Source organism: Aphelocoma coerulescens, chromosome 10, assembly GCF_041296385.1.
Source record: "Aphelocoma coerulescens isolate FSJ_1873_10779 chromosome 10, UR_Acoe_1.0, whole genome shotgun sequence".
Taxonomy (NCBI): domain Eukaryota; kingdom Metazoa; phylum Chordata; class Aves; order Passeriformes; family Corvidae; genus Aphelocoma; species Aphelocoma coerulescens.
The window spans coordinates 13,293,455-13,314,354 of NC_091024.1; the positions used below are offsets into that span (position 1 = coordinate 13,293,455).

The 20,900-nt window shown below is 38.8% G+C and overlaps 1 protein-coding gene across 1 annotated transcript in view; it reads right to left on the reverse strand.

The window, feature by feature from the left end:
• PRTG (protogenin) overlaps positions 1-20,900 on the reverse strand; it is a 76,861-nt gene that overhangs the window by 29,363 nt on the left and 26,598 nt on the right. The window contains 9 exon segments of the mRNA XM_069026075.1: positions 6,847-7,035; positions 7,903-8,208; positions 9,217-9,381; positions 13,285-13,532; positions 14,137-14,296; positions 14,888-15,046; positions 16,164-16,301; positions 16,597-16,730; positions 17,726-17,870. Coding sequence (XP_068882176.1) covers positions 6,847-7,035; positions 7,903-8,208; positions 9,217-9,381; positions 13,285-13,532; positions 14,137-14,296; positions 14,888-15,046; positions 16,164-16,301; positions 16,597-16,730; positions 17,726-17,870 — 1,644 coding nt within the window.

The window sequence follows — 20,900 nt, forward strand, 5'->3', positions numbered from 1 at the left end:
CTTCCCTGCCTCTGCCACTCAGTCTGGTCTTCCACAAGCAGAGACGGTAAATCTGAGCCTAAAGGGGGCTCTCTGCTGCAAACAGACCTAGAGAAATTACTAGCACTGACACACACTGGAAACAAAACATGATGCAACAGTTTGTAAATCACAACAAAACAGAAAACCCAGTTTGATCTCTGTTTACATTTACAGCCTGTAAAATGCAATATGGTTCCTTATATAAAAGAGGTAAAAGCTTATCAAAGCACCATTTGCTTTGATATCTCACAGGTAAAAAAGTTACAGGGTAATAAAGCCCCCTCCATTCTCTCTTCTAATCTATAACCTCTCTTTCAAAACCTGAGAGAAAAAAAACCAGGAAAAAATGATATGCAGATATGCCACGTCTGCATTTGGAAGACAGACTCATTTAAGAGTGGTGACAGGTCTGTCTTTCATGATTATGGAGCAAGGAATGTGTGTCTCTTGTTTATTGATGTGCCACAGAAGCACTATCATAGCAGGACTAGGCAAGAGCTTGGGTTTAACTACAAATATACATAATCTGCCATGTCTGGGAAAGAAAAAGGTGTCACAGCTGAGGAAAAGGTTGATTTTAAACATACTCAGTTTACTTCTAGGGCTTTTTGTTTTATTCCTGTTCAATTTGTCCGATTCTTCCTGCCCTCTCTCGGCAAATCCCTTATGTTTTAGCTGATAAGTAGTAGTAGCAAGGCTGTTACACACAATCAGGAGAATTGACAGATAAGAGGTTTAGTTTAAGGATGTAATCAGCATGAGTAAACACTAGACTGACCCAGCTGTAAACAGTGGAAATAAATGATAATATTTGTCCTGGTCACCTACTGAGCTATTACACACTTTCCACTATGTAACAATGTAAATATAATGACTACAATATATACAGCAGACAGTGCAATCATCTGGTTTTCCAAAGAAGAAAACTGAGCTTTTAGTTCATCTTAAGAACTAAAGCAATTTCCAATTATTTTTTTAACAGAGCTGTCTTTTGTTCAAATCAGCATTTCATTAACTGTGGATGTCTGAACTGATGTACAATACCACAAGCAGAAAAAAGTATATCTGTTTTACTAAATTATATTTACTTTAATGCCATTTGAAAACAGTTGACAATGAATTTTTTTTTTAAAAATGTGTTTCTCGAGAAAGACCTGTGTTTCTTTCACATCACTTCATGAAACTGTAGGAATGCCTGGCTGCTTGAATTTGTATGGGAATTCCAAGCTAAATTTCCATAGTAACTTACAAACAAAAAGCAATATCAATTCCCCCCCTCCCAATTTTCAGTATTCCAGAACTGTCAGATACAAGTATGTGAGACTATTTTTTGACACCAATAGAACACAGGATAAAACTGAAATTATAGCCCCAGCTTTCAGAAATAACTACATTAACACATGAAATGCAGTTACAGTGTTCCTTCTCAGTACTTCAGCATTTGCAGTTCTTAAGAAAGATAGCATCAACACTGTCAGAGATGCCATTAAGTTTTTAAAACATACATTTTTCAGCACATTCATTTGCAGTGTGGTGCAAATGAAACCACTGTGTCCTATCTGACCATCCTATCAACTGTTTACAAAACTTTAAAGCGCTTTAACAGAATCATTACAAGAGATGCTTGGGTGATGTGCATCAGGCAGCTTAATTGGAGGAATTCTTTGCACTGACTCATCTTACACACCCTTATTCAATTTCTATAGACTGTTGAATGACCTTGTCATTTTTGCTGCCCTGGACTAAAGCTTAGCTACAGTCGTGGCTGTAACACAATATAAATAGATCCCAGGGAAATTAAACAACTGAAGGCCAAGTCTCTGGGGGAATCCTAAGTGTAGTGAGTAGCTGGCTAATTCTTCAGTAGAAGCTCCCTTTCCAAAGGGGAGTGCCATGAAGGGTCACAAAATGTGCCTTTGTGTCATTTAGACTTTGACAAATTCTTCACTTGGAAATATTGTCCAAGTCAAGGAACACAGGGAAATGCACTTTTCTTTATTTCTGCTCTCTGTAACTGGGAAGAGGCAGAACACAGAAGAGCTTTCAGAAAGAGCAACTTTTCTGACTAAGACCAGACCTTTTGGAGTATATCACAGGCATGAGTCTGACAGAATTAAATTATTTTTCCAAAAGTACTAGATTGAGGCAGGGAAAAATGCCAATGGGTAATATAAAACTGGGGTAACAGGCGAAGTACCAGGGTCATGATGCACCTCATGTTAAACAGCTTAGATGACCCCATCAGCACAGGAGAAGCTTTCCCAGAGAGGAAGCCTGGAGTGCCTCCAAGCCTCTCAGGAATCACCAACCAATTTATTAGTTTAATGGTTTCTTTTATGCAGATACACTCCATTTCATGGCCATCCAATCAGTTGGCAGCTTCTGCCAAGTGCCCCTGCAGCCCCAGGTCTGGGGAGCCAGCAGTGCTCCCAGCACAGGACACTCCACTCCACAGGCTGTCCTGGGGAGGGGCCTTCTCCAGGGAAAGGCCAAGGAAGGTGGGCTCCCATGCTCAAGGCATTTTCACCAAAGCAAACAGACTAGTTTTTCCATCCCCTAAGGTGTCTGAGTGAAAGAAGTTACTCTGATATCATCGTGCAGCAAAAACAAAAGAGCACCTACAGAACATGAGCACATCTCTGCCAGTACCTCCTGGCCTCAGGGTGCATTTACTGAGACCCTATGTCTGCCTTGTCACCAAAGTGCAACTTCCCGAAACCCTCACTGTAACTGCCAGCACCGAGGGTGGTACAGCTCCCACACAGCAGCCATGGAGGAATGAACTAGAGCAGAGTGAATTCTTGCTTTCGTCCCTTCCTCCAAGCATAGGAGGCTTGGAGGCTAATGGCACACAAACATGTTGCAACCCCCATCACCAGTGGCATTCATTTAGTTAATTACCAGCATGATAAGAACTGAACAATGAAGTTCAGAGATGAAGATTTCCAGGCAGCCTGAGGAACAGTTCTTGTGTTACAGCATCAGAATTGATCACGCTTTCTTGCGTTTGCTAACCAAGGACTTCAGTTTGATTTTATCCTCCCAGTTCAGCTTCAGATGGGCTCTTCTAAGTCATTGCCATCCCTGTATAGGCTCCACTTTCCTACCAATGATACAGCTGCAAATACAGTGAGCTCTGACAGGCAAACACTCCACTTAGCACAGGAGTGATACCAACATCACGGAAGCACAGATGCATACACATATACTGAAAATACTCTTTGAGAAAAATAATCTGAACACATTTAAAGGGAGAGATGAGCTTATCTGGACACTCTCTTTATTATAACTTTCAAGTTTTGCCAATCCCTCTCTCATGTTGCACAGTGAGAAGTTTCCCCAACAAACTCTTCCACCAGCAAAACGCACTTCAACTTCTGAACACACATTCTAAACCAATACAGAAACAGAACCTGTACCAGCAGACTTATCAAGTCTCACAATGAAAGACTTTCTGGGAGGGAAAAATTTCTAGATCAGGAGGAAGCAATGGAGGAATTAAAAATTGAGGTAAAAATGCATGGTATGCACCCAAGGGTCTGCTCCTGTGGCAAATTCAAGTAATAATGGAATTTTACACTGGACTAGGAAATGGCCTGCTATTGAAAAATAAATGCAAAGACCTTTAACACAAACAAATGTCTATGTGAAACTGTGGATATTTATTTTAACAATAAATGATCAGCTCATTTAATTCTATTTATGTGGTGACTATCATGCTAAATAATCCAGTATAAAAATACACAGAAGTAATTGGGTAGACCTACACCGGAGAAACAAGGTAGGAACCAACAAAAGACTAAAAACTTGAAGCATAATATTCATATTGCTACATTTCATGTTCAATAATTGTAATCTATTTCACACCAGCATTGCTGATTCTGCTTTATCTATCAATTATCCTTCCATCAAGAGTCCTGTAGACATTTGCAGTCATTTACAGTAGTTATCAAAGCTATCAACAACAAAGCAATCAACAGTGCTTGTAATAACAATGCTAATGTTCTCTTTGATTAGAGACTATCATGACTTCTCGTTTTGTGATGCACTTCAATTGCCACAGGGTAAGTGAAATGTCTTCTTTAAATACACAGATCTTGCACAACTGGCATTTGTACCAACATCTGCATAATGTTCCACGGATGTATTGACATGCTCTAAATGTCACTAGAGGTATATCTGCATTTTATTAACCATGCAAGAGAAGAGGGAATGGTAGGGCCGCAGTAGGTCATGACAAAGATATGATGAGAGAGTGTTTGGAATCCATATAAATTCAGTGGCAACACACAATGCCTGAGAAACTGCATTATGAAACCTCTTTGCCACTAGGAAGCACCTAGGACTGTGAGCATACTCCTTCAAATTAGGAATAACCTTTCCTTTTGACCATATTATCTGACTTATATGACACCAAAAGTCTTAACACACACCTTTCCTCTTCAAGTTTCACACTTGCAGTATTCTACTAATTCCTGGAGCTCATAATGAAGACATTTATTTTAAAGACTCTGTCAATAAATCAGTAGTTTAGTGTCCTCAGGAGAGGCAAACGGATGACAGAACATCAGTCCTCAAAGCCTCTGTCCGGTTCATAATCAGTTTACTATAGTCACAAAACCCAGCGTGGTGGTTTGCCTTGTTTCACCTCAAATTGTACCAGGGAGGACCATTTCCTAATAACTAATATTTTAAACTTTTAAATGCCTAAGTAAATAAATGTACTGGTCCAAATTACTTAGATTGTTAACAAGAAATAAAAAGATGAACAAACCTATCCCTTCTTAATGTATGGATGTTGCTACAGTCTTTGTGGGTTTATATATTGCCTACAATTCTACCTGCTACATTCTCCACATGTGCAGCTGCCAGAGGCAGAAGACTGACTGTGCACTGTTTTCTAAGAAATAATTTGGCATGCACAAGTATTTCAAACAGGCAGCTTGGCAATGGGCAAACACAGTAGCCAGACAGGCACTATTGCTATGAGAAGTCTGTGCAAACTTTCCAAGCTGCAGTGTAAGTAATCATTTTAGCAGTGGAAAATCATGACCTAATCAATTTTCCAGAGCTGAGTCTTTTGTAGCTGTAGTGATGAATGCCTTTTACTGTAAATGCTATGAAACAAACAACAAAAAAGAAATCAGCAAAGAAACTTACATACAAAAACTCATATTTGATATACACTTCAAATAACTCAATAAATCCCATTAAAAAAAAAAGAGGTGACTTCTATTGAAGTTATTAAAAAAACTACTCCTCAGTGAAACTAGCCTACAGCAGCACAAATTATGTAGATGTGAAAAATATAAATTGCAGCAATCAGATTATATGGAATGTATCATGTTTTGGTCACCATATTTAGATACTGAGAATTATGATAAAGAGTAAACACTCAACACATCATGTGCACCATGACTGAATGGTCAACTCAAGCACATGAATTATTCCTTCTTGCAATTCAACTGTGACCATGTGAAAGTTGTAATTTCCCAAACTCACTTTTCTTTCGTTTTCTCATCTGTCTACATGGTCATTGGAAAGAAAAACCAACAAAACCACACAGGTAGCACACATTCTAATATAATTCTGTAAAACAGTATTTTCATCTGAGGAGTATTAGTGTTCTGAGAAAATCCACATCATGTAGCTCACATTGTTAATAAGCTTGCACGTGTTTGAAATTACAGCTTAGTATTGCATAATAAGAAAAGAAAAAGATTTATGCATTTCTGTCCTAGGACACAGAGACACTACATCCTTTCTGCGCTCTCAAAAGTGCTCTTTTGTCTTGCAACTCTGTTAAACAGTCAGCCACTGCCAGATGCTCTGGCTAGAAATGGTCACAGATGGTCAGTTGTCCAGTTAACAGACCAGAATGTTCTTCTCAAATCTCCCCTGAAATTGTATCTCAACTGTATGCAGCAGATGAGAATATCTGAGCATGGTCAAGAAGCCATTTCACCTAGTTAAGACTGCAGGTCAACTTTGATAACTTAGCCAAGATTAATTCCCCATAATACCGCTAAGCTAATTATCTCAACACATTTCAAAAAGCAAGGCTCAAGTCCTACATTACTTTTGCTGATTATGTGATAGATCACATCTTTTGATGAAAGAAATTCTCAGTTCTGTACATAAACCAAGTACCTTCTACCTAGGGATGATCCCAACACCTCTGTACTAATACACATTGCAGGAGCTACAGGAGGAAACAGAGTCAGGTGATCAATGGAAAGGCTCCAGTGGGACTCAGCAAGCTCTGTGCCCTAATCTTTGTGCTCAGTCCTGCAAATATTTACCAGTACTCCTTAAAAATATTAACAGGATTATAACATGCACAAGAGCCACTTGTTTCTATGTTGAAGAAGTAGTGCTTGTCATGCAGTATAGCTGTGACAAAGGCTACAAGAGAGAAATAAGCTAAAAATAGCAGAGAAAAATCTTTGGTGTTTCATATTAATCTTTCACTGTTCCTAGACCACAAAAAACGAAAAAGATGAAAAAACCTCCATAATTAAGTGAATATTAAAAAGACATGTCATTTACTAGCAGTATTTACTAACTAAGTTCTGTAGCTTGTGATAAGTAGTTGGGTGTCCTTCCAACTTACACAAGACTTACAAGATCTGGTTATCTAAGTGTTGTGCAACACATATTTTGTGAGAGGATTATTCCCTCAGCAGCCTAACTCAAGCTTCCAGAGCTTATTGCTGGGAAAATATGTGGCCAAACCTAACACTGTTGCCTTACAGGTCTAATGATTCAAGCTCTCTAAGGTGTCACTGTCTTCCAAAACAGTTGAGAAATATTTTATACACTCACCCAAACCACTGACAGTATATTCCAGGTCACTGGCATCCAACAGAATCGGTCCATTCTCCTGCTGCCCCTCTTCCTTGTAGTACAGTTTGTACCCTTGGACAGCTGCAGTGTCCTCAGAGTCCTGCTGCCACTGCACTGTGATGGTTGTGCAGTTCATGGGCTCCAAACGCAGCTCAGGAGACTTTGGTGCTGATTTCAGAGAAATATATATATATATATATCATAGTCTTATATGGCAAAACCAGCTATTTTTCATGCAAAAATCTGTATGTTCATCAGTCCAAACTTCACTCCAGACTTTTATTCTAACTCACCAGTGTATTCACGTAATTATTTCTTTCTTATGATGTCTGACTCCCTAGAACCTAAACTGAACAACTTAATTTAGAATACAACATAATAGAAACAGTTTTTAATTCTTCATCTTATCAAATAAATAAATTTATGAGGTAGTTATTTTTAAGCAAAACTGAAAACATTTCAAAGATAATTACAAAGTTATTTCCTGTTTTAAAGCGAGCCAGAGCAAATATGATCAACAACACCATCACACTTCATCAAGTGTTAATAATTCACTATAGTAATCAAAACTCAGTCAAATCCAAACCAGAAGGGTGTGGATTACAGCTAAGAAATAGTTAAAAATTCAAATCTGCAGTTTTCAATCTATTTGTGCAAAGTTGAATGTACTGCTGCATGACATTACTAAAAAATAATGAAATTCAAAGCTCAATTGTAACAAATTTGACTTCAAATATTTATTTGCATATTCAAAACATACGTGTATTTTTTTATAATACAGTCATACATGCATCAACTCAGATCCTTTGTTAGCACATTACAGTGCTAATCTGTAGTGTCCTAGTTTGCAGAAATGTATTTCACCCTGGACAAAATGGTACAGGAAACTCTAGTTCATGTTTGTGAGCTGCTCAAGTGTTTTAGCTTCTAGACTCATTTTCTTCTGTTCTATATAATTGGAATTAAAAAGAAAATTAAAAAATCCAACCACCCCAAAAGGCATTGTTGTTCAGTGCAAAGTATGTTAAGAATTACCTTTCACACTTGTAGCTTTGGGAGTTCGGTGTGAGGTCCACAAAGATGCCTCTCCCCAGCCAATCCTCGTTGCAGCAGTGATACGAACCAAGTACACACTGTCAGGCCTCAGGCCTTCAAGGAGATACTCATCTGAAGTGCCTGGAAGCTCCAGCACTTGGATTTTGGTCTCTGTGCTGAGGCGGAATGACAGACGGTACAGGACGACCTGGCCTCTCCTGTATTTTGCAGGAATTGGCAGCCAAGATATGAGAATATCTGTAGGACTCCTGCTCGTCAAACTGATTTCAGGAGCTCTCAAGGGAACTAAAAAGGCAAAGATAAAGAGGTAAATGACAGAAAATGCTTGTCTGATATCTCAGCCTACAATGAGGTGTCAGTAATGTAAAACTAAATAAGCCAACCAGTTCTGTAGATTCTTGTTTAAGAATAACTTGACAGTTCTCACCTGCTGCATGCAGCACAGCTTAAACAAACTCTTTTCTGCAAGGCCCTCAATATTTTCTTCTTATTGCTGCCAGCAATAATCAAAGGCAATCAGCACCTGACTGGTCTGACACTGCCTGTCAAGGTTAGATGCAGCAGCTCCAACCGAGAGCCCAGACAACAACCTGCACTGGCGAACACTTGGTGCATGTTTTCTTCCACCACCCATGTAAGGAGGGTTCTGACAAAGAGACAGGCAGAGAGCTAGAAATGGCAATGTTCCATGCTGCCAAAGCTTAACCCTGTCAGAATTGATTAATCAGTTCTAATGATCTACACTAAACAGTTTGTTGCTGCCATGATGTTCAGATTAATTAAATCATTGCACAGAAATAATTCAGCAGGGTCTTTCACAAAATTCTGATTCTACTAAAAAAGGCACATAGACACAAAAAAACCCAAACTAAAACAAAAGGTTAAATTCTTTTCTGTACAGCAAATTTTTATTTCAAATTTCCCTACAAAATTTGCAAAAGATGTAGTAGGTGTGCAGTTTGATCCACATTTCAGATACCCAAGAGAGCATCAGAGACCAACCCTAGGCTACTGTCAAATTCTCATCATCAAGGGAGTGCTTAAAGACCTAGAATAGTTATTAACGTGATTTAATGAAATGTCTTTCAACAGAGAAAGAGACTCTGTGTAATACACATTGTTGTCCTGTCAGAATGTTATTTTATTCTCATTCCTCTCATGAGCTGGCTGCCTTGTACTGTGGTACCCAGAAGTCTCACTGGTATCAGTAGAAATTTGAGACCCTCAAGAACTGTTACCACCACACAATTCAACTCAGTGCACATAAAAACATTCACCAAAATAATTTCTTACCATCTTCGAGGGTGTGCTGAGTCACATGGTCTGACATCTGACTGGCTCCCAAAGGCATATAAGCTACAATATAGAAGGTGTAGTTGCTGGCTGGCTCCAAGTCATCAATAATGTAATGGGTTGTATCATTTCCAATGACCACTTGGTACTCTTCATTATTTAAACCTGGTATAAAACAAAGGTTAGACAAACAAAAATTCCTGAAAATCCTCAAACATCACAGTATTTTGGCTTCAAAATCTTACAAAGTTAATTTAATGTGCTTCCCCAGCCTGCCTCTATTTTTTCAAACCTATTAAGCAAAAGCTCTTTTATGCACAGGAGCAACTGTGTCTTGCTGTAGTACAGGTTGTGATGTTTCAGGATTTTCCTCAATAAGGGATGCTGAATGCAACTCTAAACCCTATTTAGCATTAGTCACAACAAACTGTGCCCAATGTACAGTAACACAACAGACAAGCTCTAATAGCCTTATCATTCATACCCAGCTTCTAAATCTATTTGTTTAGAGTGAGGGTTTTTTTTCAAAACCTATTTACAGAGCCTTTCTATAGCAGACTGTGAGGAATGTGAGGGCTCCACTCCATCAAAAACAAAACAAACACCCTCCTGCCCCCCAAAAGAAACAAACAGAAAGAATTTATTCAGCAAAAGGATCTCATTTTAGCCATGCAACTTCTATTACATTTGATTGACACGTTTTTTATTTTAATTTGGAGAAAGGCCAATAAGAACAGACCAGAATAAGCTTCAAAAATGTTTGGCTCCTGAGCAAGCTGTTAAAAAAGAAAAAAAAAAAAAAAAAAGAAAAAAATTGCCAGCAATTCACACGAAAATATGCATAGCAAAGCATGCAGCAGTCCTTGTCTTTGTTGGGCTTTATTCCTATAGAGGAAAGCTATAAAGTGGACCAAGTGTGGTGAAAGCTGCTGTGTTAACGAACAATTCACACCAAGTGCATGTCAACTTAATCAAAACTCTGTAAGAGCCAGCTCCTCCTCTTCACAACGGAATTTATAAACAAAACGAAAGGCAAATTCCACCATTAAGTTTTCCCACATTTATGAATTAACTTGATAGCATTTTAATTAGACAAGATTACGAGCATCTCACAACAGACTAGTTAATGGCTTGTTAATTAGGAATTGCAAGGCACGATTTCTGACCTGCTAAACAAGATCCTTGAGCTCAAATTAAAAGGACTTGTTCTCTCATTGAATGGATTGCTAGGCCTCATGCAGAGGCCCTAATGAAACAGCCACAATAGAGAACAAGGCTTGCCTTCCACCACAATCAGTGTTCCCTTTGTGCCTTTTCTAAATCACTAACAAGGAATTAACACACTCCAACATGCACGCTCATCAGACCCTTATTCTTCTTGCTACTATGACCCCGATTTGAATGTAAAATATTCTGCTAAAAGAAACAAAAAACAAACACACAAAACCCACACCTGTTAGTTTCTTCAACTAGCTTGATTAAAACACTAACTTTTTTTTTATACAGGGAAGAGAACCTGAACTTGTTTTTACAGTGAAACATAAGAGTATTTGAGTTGTGAAATGTAACAATAAGTGATGGTATCTTTTGTATTCAAAACACCTACCACATTGTGATGTCTACAAAAAAACTCTTTAAAACTGCATATGATGCATGCATTATCCAGTTCTGCTTTCTATTTAATGTTTATGGAATCATAAACATCAGTACAACTTTGGAGACTTGGCAAGCACTGTTTTCCTTTGGCAATACTATGTTCTTTATTCACACTTACAAATGAGGTTCCTAACTAAAGAGAGAAATATGTCTAACTTTTTTGTTTATACCGTTACGTTCATAAGAAGCTTCAAGCAAAGATAAAATCTAGTAAAGTCAGATATATCTGAGATAATTTTTAACCTACATTAGGGTCAGAAACAGGGTGTGAGGGTCGAATGGGGAAAGATAAGCTGAAAGGAATAATGAAAGCAATACATTAATACAAAACATTTACATTAATATGTAATTATCTAGAATTCTTAGAGAGTAAATAAGATATTGACTATGTCAACAGTCTATGTTAGCACTTCTATGACCCGATATGGTCAGCAAAAGATTTTCCTTAATATTTAATTTGCACTTCTTTAAATGTTTCTGAATTTACATTAGAGAGATGGCTGATGCGATAATTATTCACAAAGGCATTTCCTAGACTTTCAATAACGCCTCTAATGGGAGGGCAACATCTCCAGAAAGGTTTACAGGCTATCATTCTATCACTTAGAAAGCCATTCTTTTTACAGAAGTGTAGTCCACTAGCCCTTGAAGCTCAACATTTTTCTATAAAACAAAAGTGGGGTTTATGTTTTGATGCAAATTTATGATACTATGCAATCATGTTACAAAATTAAAAATGCATGCAGATCACCTACATTTTGAATCCCACCACTATAATTACTCCTCTTTACACAGCTCTCTCCACTCTCCTTATGTGGGTTTTTTCACTAATGTGAAAGGATGTACAACAACATTACATTAAATAAGATAAATATCACAAGGTAGTCAGAAAAGATGAAAAAAATGGGTATTTGAGAAAGTTCAAATAAATCAGAGGTTTCTGTTTGGTTGCTTGCTTTTGTTTGAAGTTTGTTTTGTTTTTTAAACCATGACAAGCTGTAATCTCATTTCATAAAGTATAACCCTTGGATAAGCAAGCAAATAAGGCAGGGACTGCAAAATTATTTTTGCAAAAAGCATATTCCAGAAGATAACTCCTTTCACTACTGTGCAAGAGTATTTCCTGCACAAATACATACTTCCCTAAGGACAGTTTCCCAGTTTTTTTTGAAGTTACCTGGTCTCTGCTCTCTACAATTATCCAGATAACTTATCCAGTGTGACTTTATTCATATTAGCTTTAAGAGGGGATTGTGAGCACAATACCTCAGTCACTGAAAGAGTAGGGGGTAATTTCCCACACCTCTTGTTCTCATTATCTTTTAAAACTCTTTCCTTCCTTCCGTCCTTCAGACAAAATTCTCCAGTGTCCTGAAATATTCTGCTTGCAAAAGCAAATGTGGCTATTCCTGCATCAGTATTAGATTAATTAAGCTGTCCTTCCTGTCCTCTGCTTAGCAGATGGCAGGCTGGTATTCCACACAGAGCTGAGCATCTGCAGTCCTGTCCTTGAATAAACCACTTACTGAATAGAAATGGAAACTGAAATCACTCCTAGAAAACAGAGCTGCAATACAGCTTACTTGAAGCCATGCATCTAAGAATTTTTCAAGTCAGTAAGACACCAGCTCCTGCTTTCGAAAAGTGGCTGTTTCTTACCACCTTATATGACCTTAACTCAAAGCTAAGCATTACACAATATTAAGGGATTTTAAAATGTCTAGTTGCTCATTTTTATTCCAACTATCCATTCCCTTCTATACAGGAACTTGTCTATCATTCCAGAGACTGGGATAAGCCATTCATGGAAATTCAGCACTTGTGTTTGAGTAGACGTTTCTCATTACAGGACACCAAGGGGTGAAAGAAGAGTAGATTTTACCAGCTGGCCAATATTCCTTTTAAGAGAAGGTAGTTAAGACAAAGTATCAACTATTCTACTCCAAATATATGAAAGCCAGCAAAGTCACAAAAATTTGGAGATCTACACAAAAGAGCAGTCTGTGTTGAGAAGTTCAACTCTGTAAGCCTCCAGGAGTCTGTTGTATGCTCTGTTCTTCCCTGCCAAGCACACACACAAGAGAATAGGCAGAAGCTGCTGCTGAGGATAGAGGGAAGTCCAGAGAGCACTATGGAGGCCCCAGGTTCCAAAGTGCACTCCTAACTTCAGAATCTGCTCACTGGAGCCACCAGACACGGGTACGTTGGAAGAACACTCAGTCCCACAAATGAGAGGATGTGGCAAAAGCGTTTTTCCCCAAGCTTGCCTGTTGATTACAGTATGCATTTATATGCTGGAATGCTCTGATGCAGCCCTGAATATGAACCATTCAAATCTGACAGTCTTTGCAAGGACATTCAAGTCCTTGTCACATACAAATCGTTAGATGGCATTTAAATCAAACTGCTTACCTTCTGCTTTCATGTAATGCACAGAGTATGCAATCACTTTGTCTGAATTATACAGTGGCCTCTCCCAGGCCAGCAGGATTGCTGAGCTCGACATGGTTTCAGCATGGACGTTGTAAGGTGCACTGGGCCTGTCTTCTGACATAACCACAGTGAGTCTGGCCCTGGAGAGAATGGAGCCCTGGCTGTTCTCAGCCATGCACTGATAAATGGCATCGTCTTCAGGAATGATCTGGTTAATTACCAATTTACTGGATCCAAAAGGAAGAAAAAGGTGGAAAATAAGCTCACATCTTGGATAAACTTAGCTCCACATAATGCAACAACAGTTATGTCTGCCTCTGCTTCCTAAATTTAGCATAATTGACTCACATGCCACAAATTCTTCTACTAGCAATGGATGCACAGCAGTGAAATTTAGCACCTTGAAGTGTTCTGCAAAACCCACCATGTTCATGCCTCCAAAGCCAGGCACAGTGAAAACAAAGCTGCACATCTATTCCCTCCCTGCAAAAAGCAGAACCTTCAGCTTGTAACTCCTGAACCAACTCTTTAATATAAGCTGCTCACTCAACAGAAGTAGTGGCAAGATTCTGCTACTCTGTAAATCTAAAGGAACTCTGTGGTGAAAGTCTTTAGTCCAGTCCTGCCCACCACCCTCCCTGCCAGGTAAGGCAATTATCACATAAGATTTACTGATTTTAGGTATTGATTAATGTGCATCCATCACTACATTTAATGTCCAATTTCAGGTTTACTTGAGTTATATCTTGACTGGCTATATTTAGCTACTGGAATGTCATCTTTTGGTAGCACATCACTAGCACAGCTCTCCTACAGCAATTGCAGTCTTACCTGTTGTACATTTTTATTCTACCATTGGAGTGTATTCTCCTTCCATTTTTTAACCATGAAATTTTGGGGGCAGGATTTCCTTCTGCTTGACAAGCAAAACGAGCAGTACCAGCTCTAGGCCTTGTTAAGCTTTCTGGCCATTCCACAAATGAAGGTGGAGCTACAGATAAGTTACAAGAGGAAAAAATAATTAATAAACCAAGCCCCTACAAATGCAAGGACAGTAGTCCTACTACTACTAAATTTTCCAGATTAAAACCTCTCTCCTCAAGCCACCCAAATACACATCTACACATGCAGAAAGAACGTTCCTTGTAAACAAAGCACGTGTTTAAAGATACACTATCTGCACAGAAAGTATTTTTGTTCATGTATTTATGAATACAAACAAATCAAACTCCAGACTGTGACATACTGTCCTCTCATAGATACATGTTACATATCTCTACTTGGTTACAGGGTCCTTTCCTGTGTTGAAAGCCTGTCTTCCCAGAGCAAACATTGCACCTGGGTATCTCCAAGTGCTAGTTCACAACTCAAATCTTGAGTATCTGACACTTCTCATCTAAGTCAACAGACAGAAGAAGGCAGCCACAGTTCTGTGATCTGTTCAATCTCTGCAGTTTTTCTACAGTTTTCCTACAGTCCTTGATGCACGATGTTTGAGATAAAATGTCAGCCCAGTACACAGCAGAGCTCAGAAAGACAGACACAAGGTGTCCAAACACACTGAAAATGGAAGTGGGCTTACCCAGCACAGTGAGAGTTGCCATTGCCACTGTGAAGTTCCGGGTGCCGGGAATAGTGGCCCGGCAGACGTAGACGCCTGCATGCTGCACCTTCACATCGGAGATCATCAGGTTCCCATTCCCAAGGACTCGGGTGTTGAAGACATCAATGGACTTATGGTCTGTTTGAGAGAGCAGCAGAAGAGGGTAACAAGGCTGATCATTTCAATAACTTACCTAAATTAGGCTGTGTACGCAGTAGTGGCTCAGATCAGAGTAAAAAAGTCAAAAGGTGCAAAGGAAATCGGAGTAGAGGTTTCCATTTTGCATTTAATTTGCTCTTCACTAATTCCTGACCATTCAGATGGTTGGGCCTCACCTACTCAAGTGGTTTATATCTGAAATTCACCACCTCAGCTAGAAGTTAAGCTCCCCAACTGCCTAGCACCGTGATTCAGTTCATCACTACCAACATCCACACCATCTTTACAAACAGTGATCATCCATCTCCTGAATTATGCTGCAGATAAAATTAGTATATTTGATTACCATGTATTTTCTCCTATTTTCGCAGCAAATGCTCTATGACTATTAGGTGATCTTTTTTCTTATTTGTTTTTCTGTAAGAACCACTGAATCAGTCAGGAAAGATGTGTTTATTTCTTACATTAGAAAGAGAAATGTAGGAAGGTTTTTCATGATTTGCTTCTACATGTGCAGTCCTGACTTCCACATTTCCGAACATGTTAGAATAAAAACATAAGTTGTTTTCATGAAAAAAGTGTGATGCTCTGCTCAATGTTAATATTCTTACTGCATTCCTCCTTCTCCCCTCCCAAGCTGACTATCCTGGTTTTGTCTATACCTATTCATAGTCCGAATGGCCCATTAGATTGGGTGCAATTGCATTCTCATAGGGCTTCTAAGAAGAGGAGGAGAAACACTTAAAGGTCTGTTTCATGGATGCAGCCACCCCAACCTGCCCCCACCACTGATTCTGCTCCAGTCAGGGATCCCTGGAGGTCAGCACCCTGCCTGTCCCTGTGCCCACCCTGGGCCGGGGGCAGTGCGAGATTGACAGCAGAATCAAGGAGTCCAAAGCTTCCAAAAAACTCGGGGCTTCTTAACAGCAGTACTGTAGCATGGAACTGAAAGTGTTTCACTCATCCTACCTTAACCTACTAATTGTTACCTACGACACAAACTTCAGAACAGAAACTTAATTGCTCAAATCCTTTCTTTCCAGTTTTACTTCCTCTCCACAGGCTGAAGGTCACATGCTGTAATTTCAAGACCTACCTAATCGGCTCCATGAGATGATTGGCTTTGGATTCCCTGTGGCTACACACTCCAGTATGACAGTTTGATGAAGAGATGCTGTAATGTTTTGAGGACCAGCTATTATAGATGGCTTGTGAAAAGGCTTCAGTTCTGAGGCTTTGCAGAGATAAACAAAAATGATAAAAAGTGAGCACAGCTGAACAAAAACTCAATTAATATGAAATAAAACTACTTTTTTAAAGGATGCTGAAAGTTACATTTACACAAAAGCCTTATTTCAGTAATTGTGGAAACTTACATTGAACAATATTCTAGGCACAAGATACAAGCAAGCAAAATTATTCAGACAAGTGGTTCAGGGACACCTCCATCTCGTCAAGGCATCTAGGTGTTTTTGCTATACTGTAAGAAAGAATATGATGCCATTGAAAAACTCTCACATGGTAAATACCTGGAATAACACTCAGCACTGCCTCGGTGCTTTTACGTCTATTGGCTGCAGTCGTGGCAACACATCGGTAATTCCCAGCATCCTTCTGCTCAACACCATAGATCTGAAGTACTCCTGTAGGCAGAGCAGTTATCCTGCCACAGAATCAAAAAAAAAAAGAAGTGTAGGTAAACATTCAGCCAGTGAACACCACTGTGGAATTAATTCCTTGATTTACAAACAGCCATTGCTACACTGACCTGGGAACAGCAGGCTGGAGACTCAAAAACATTCCCGATACATGACTCACCTTCCTGCCTTTCTGAACTACAGGCGAAATTCCCCCAGCACCACCATGAGAGCAGCGGAATTTACTTTCAACAAGCAGATCTTTCTCAGCCTCAGAATGAACTACCTCAACCTTCTTTAGCCTTCTAGTACATTCATACTATTCGGGTTGGATGATTTTTACAGCAGTTTCTGATATATGGACAAACTGGTGTACAGTTCCCAGAAACCCACCTACGGTTTCAATTTTTAGTTTCTCTTTTTTCCTTCTTTTGCATGCTGGGTATCTTAGACATGTTCAAATGGAGTTACAGGTCAAAAAGGACAGGAGTCACTTCAATGAACACAAACTGGACATGGAAAGAATCTAGCAGACAGCAGACTCTATTCAAGTTAATCAGTTCATGAGAAGACCCCTTGCATAGAATTTCCCTGGTATCAAGTGTTTTAATTCAATTTTCTGTATATATAATTCTTTATTATCCCTCTAATGAAAAACAAGTTCAGCATCAATTCTTCAGTGAAAGCAACCCCACTAGTTCAAACCACTCCCAGAGCCAAAGTTCACCCATCCCGTTCCCCACTGCAATTCCTGTTCCTGAGGATGACTTGCATACAAAATTCACCAATAAGAATTCAAAAATCAGTGATTACTGTGCAGACAATAGTGGGTGACTCTGGTCTGCACTCACAACACGTATTTAAAATTCATTAGCAACATACCTCTGACTAGCTATTTCAATAGCTGTCATGGAACTTTTTAAATGTAATGGCATTGCAAGTATTCTGATTTTCTTCTTGGAGCAGGATCAAAATGATAGCAAAGAATAAAATACATTCTAAGATGTGTAACTCTACATACCTGTCCATGACTAAAGGTAAAGTTGTTCTATTCACTTCCCATGTCACAGTGGCAGGAGGGTTTGCTGTTATTTTACAGGCAAATCGAGCTACTCCACCTTCTTGGACTTCAGTTGAAAGTGGCTGGACTTCAAATGCAGAAATGGCTAAAAATAAGAGAACATCAATTTTAATGGACTAAAGTGAGAAAAAATTCCTGGTTAAATCAAACTCTAGTTCACAGATCAACTTGCAAAAATACCCAGAAATACTTCAAATAGTCCTTTTATTTCTGTATGCAAAGAAAGATGGCTCTAGCTGCCTTGTCACCTTAGCTCAATAGCATGTTTTCACTGGTTGAAGGTTTACTTAAAATAACTTTGCTTTAACCCAATTGATTAAAAAAATGTTTCAATGAAAATAAATATGACATGCTCAAATAGAATTAAGAATACAAATTGACTGGCATGCAGCTGGTAACCATATCAATTATTAGACTAACAAAGTTCAAGTCAATTCAACTAGTTTGGAACTGGCATTAAAATTTTTGACTGCAATAGGAAATTTCCACAACAACATTTGGTTCCTGACTCACTTTAATAAAATAAAGCATTTGCAGAGTTGTACAAGTTCACGTGTGGTAAGAAAAAGAAATCAAATTTTTTTTAAAAAAATCTCAAAGTAAGTTGAAGCAGGTGAGAACGAACACTTTTATCCCAACAGTCTGAGCAGTCACCAAGCTGACTCCTGATGTGCAGACCATCAATGTCATTTTGAGCATCTACAACTTGAGGAGTTCACAATATTGAGCCAACTGAAGTAGGAGATCAATAGATACCCTGCAGCTAATAGACAGCTAAGAAATTGATCAGTTGTTGGATTTCCTTGCTCAAAAAATAAGGGAAAGTAATACAAAACCTGCTAATTAATTGCTTATTTACTGCTACTTACAACAAACAGAACAATTCTTCCGAAGCAACTCCTTTTGGATAACTCAACACAAATAATTTCACACATGTTTCCACCCCCAGTAACTGCAGAAGGAGCAATCTCTGTAAACTCAATGGTACTTTTTTTGTTTTTAAAAAAATCAGATTCCAATTAAATTTCTACTCCTGTATAAATGATACAGAAACATGGTTGCAATAGATAAACCAACAGCAAAAAGTCACCCATCTCTTGAGTATTCAAGTTTTGTGTTTAAATAATTTCTTTATTTTATTTGTTTATTAATGGAAATAGTTTTTCATCCTATTTACTCCAACACATTTCAAAAATGCCATTCTGCATGGAGGACACAGACAGTACTGATGCACACCAGGCATTCCACTGAGTGCTCCCCCTTCCTGTCATTTTAGTGGTACAGCACAGCATTAAGAGATTAATACTGGAGTGTGAAGGAAATGTGAACTCACCTGAGTTCCCTTCCACTTTTTTTGCACTGCATTCCTGTAGCTGCATCAGCACTACAGGAATGAGTGTCCCTAATCATACCAGCAGTGAGAGTGTGTAGCCTCGTGAACAGACCACCCAAAGACTGTGGATAGCAAGACAACAGAACCACCTCGTACAGCAAAACCACTTGAAAGCTGTTGGAAACACATGATGCAAACACCATGGCCATTGTAAACTAGGTCTGGCACCTCAAATGTGGCTCAGCACCCAGGACACAGGAAGCAGAGATGCTCCTGGTACCCATTTTTACAGCCCAACCTGTGCTTTTGGCAGCAGGTCTACACAGCCCCAAAGACTCTTGAGTCTGTTCCCTCCCCACCCTCACTGCAGACAGAACTGTCCTCTCACCAACAGAATTAGGTTCCACTTTTTGCTCTTTCTTTCACTTTTTAGCAATACCAGGTTCAAGAACACAAAAACCCCCACAACATGCATAAAGGTGTTACAACAGAACTCTCACATTTAAAGCCTGTTGGGGGAGACACAAAAACAGTTCTTGCCTAAACAGATTTTCTTTTGATTGCAAAGGAAACATCAGAAGTAAAAGAAGAGACTTTGTAGTTTTTTGGCTATCTACAAAAGCTCAGCTGCACAAAACAGACTCAGTAAAAGGCAAATAACCTGCACATACAGCAGGTTGTTCCCATAACTCTAAACTTTCCAGATTGGCTTTGTGCTGGATTTGATGCAACCCAACTCTCCTGTAGTCTTCCACCACAAAAGAGAGACGAGGGGAAAAAGAAACAGGAAAAAAAGGCATCTGAGATTGTCCTACTTCCTTCCCTTCTTCTTCATTCTAATTTCTCCCTATGCAAACGTTCGTTCACCTGGAGTCAGAATAATGCCTCCTTAGTGCTGTTCTTAACAGACTTTCTAACAGAAAATACAGTGCTTTGCATTCTTCATTTATTTACTGAAAGTATGATGCAGCAAACTAGACAAGTTGGCTCACATTTCAAAATAAAATTTCTAGGAATGTAATAAAGGCATAAATGATAAGAACAACCCAAACCAATGCAACGTGACGGGAGTTTCGGAGCCATCCTGTAGCACAGCTGCACCACAGTCAGCGGCAGGAAAAAGGATCATTGCAACAAGGCAAGAAGGTAATCACACTGTCCTATTGAAGGAAAGCTCTTTCACAGCTTTAGGAGTTTCATCTCCATTGGAACTATAAAATTGCATCCAGAATTTTCTTATATCGGTACAATTATTTAAAGGGACACAGTGAGACAACAGAAACATAATATTAGGTTTTCATTTATATATATAACAAGAATGATTTACTTCCATGCACTCGGTACATTACAGCTGAAGATTAAAGACAAAAGTGAGACTCTCAAGAACTACAAAGCAAACCAAGGGCAATTAGTATTTCACAGAACACAAAATTCCATCACAATAGTAAGCAAGAACAGGTTCAGGTACACTGTATAGAAAGTCCAGTGCAAGTTGTTAATTGAAGCTGATATATAAAGAACATTTTTCCACCTGATCAGGAACAATGTATTTTCCCTGAAAATTCATCTTTAAAGACAGCAAAAGTCACAACTATGAAGAACTGCACAAAATCTTCAGAAAAACTTACTGATGTCACTAAATGTAGTTTTAGAAACAAAAAATCCCTGCTTATCTATAATTTAAATTTATACATTGTTTATCAGTTTAGCTCAATACTTGCTCCTTCTGTATCTTTCATTATGCACATTTCTGGTATCTTCCTAATTCTGACTTTATTTGTT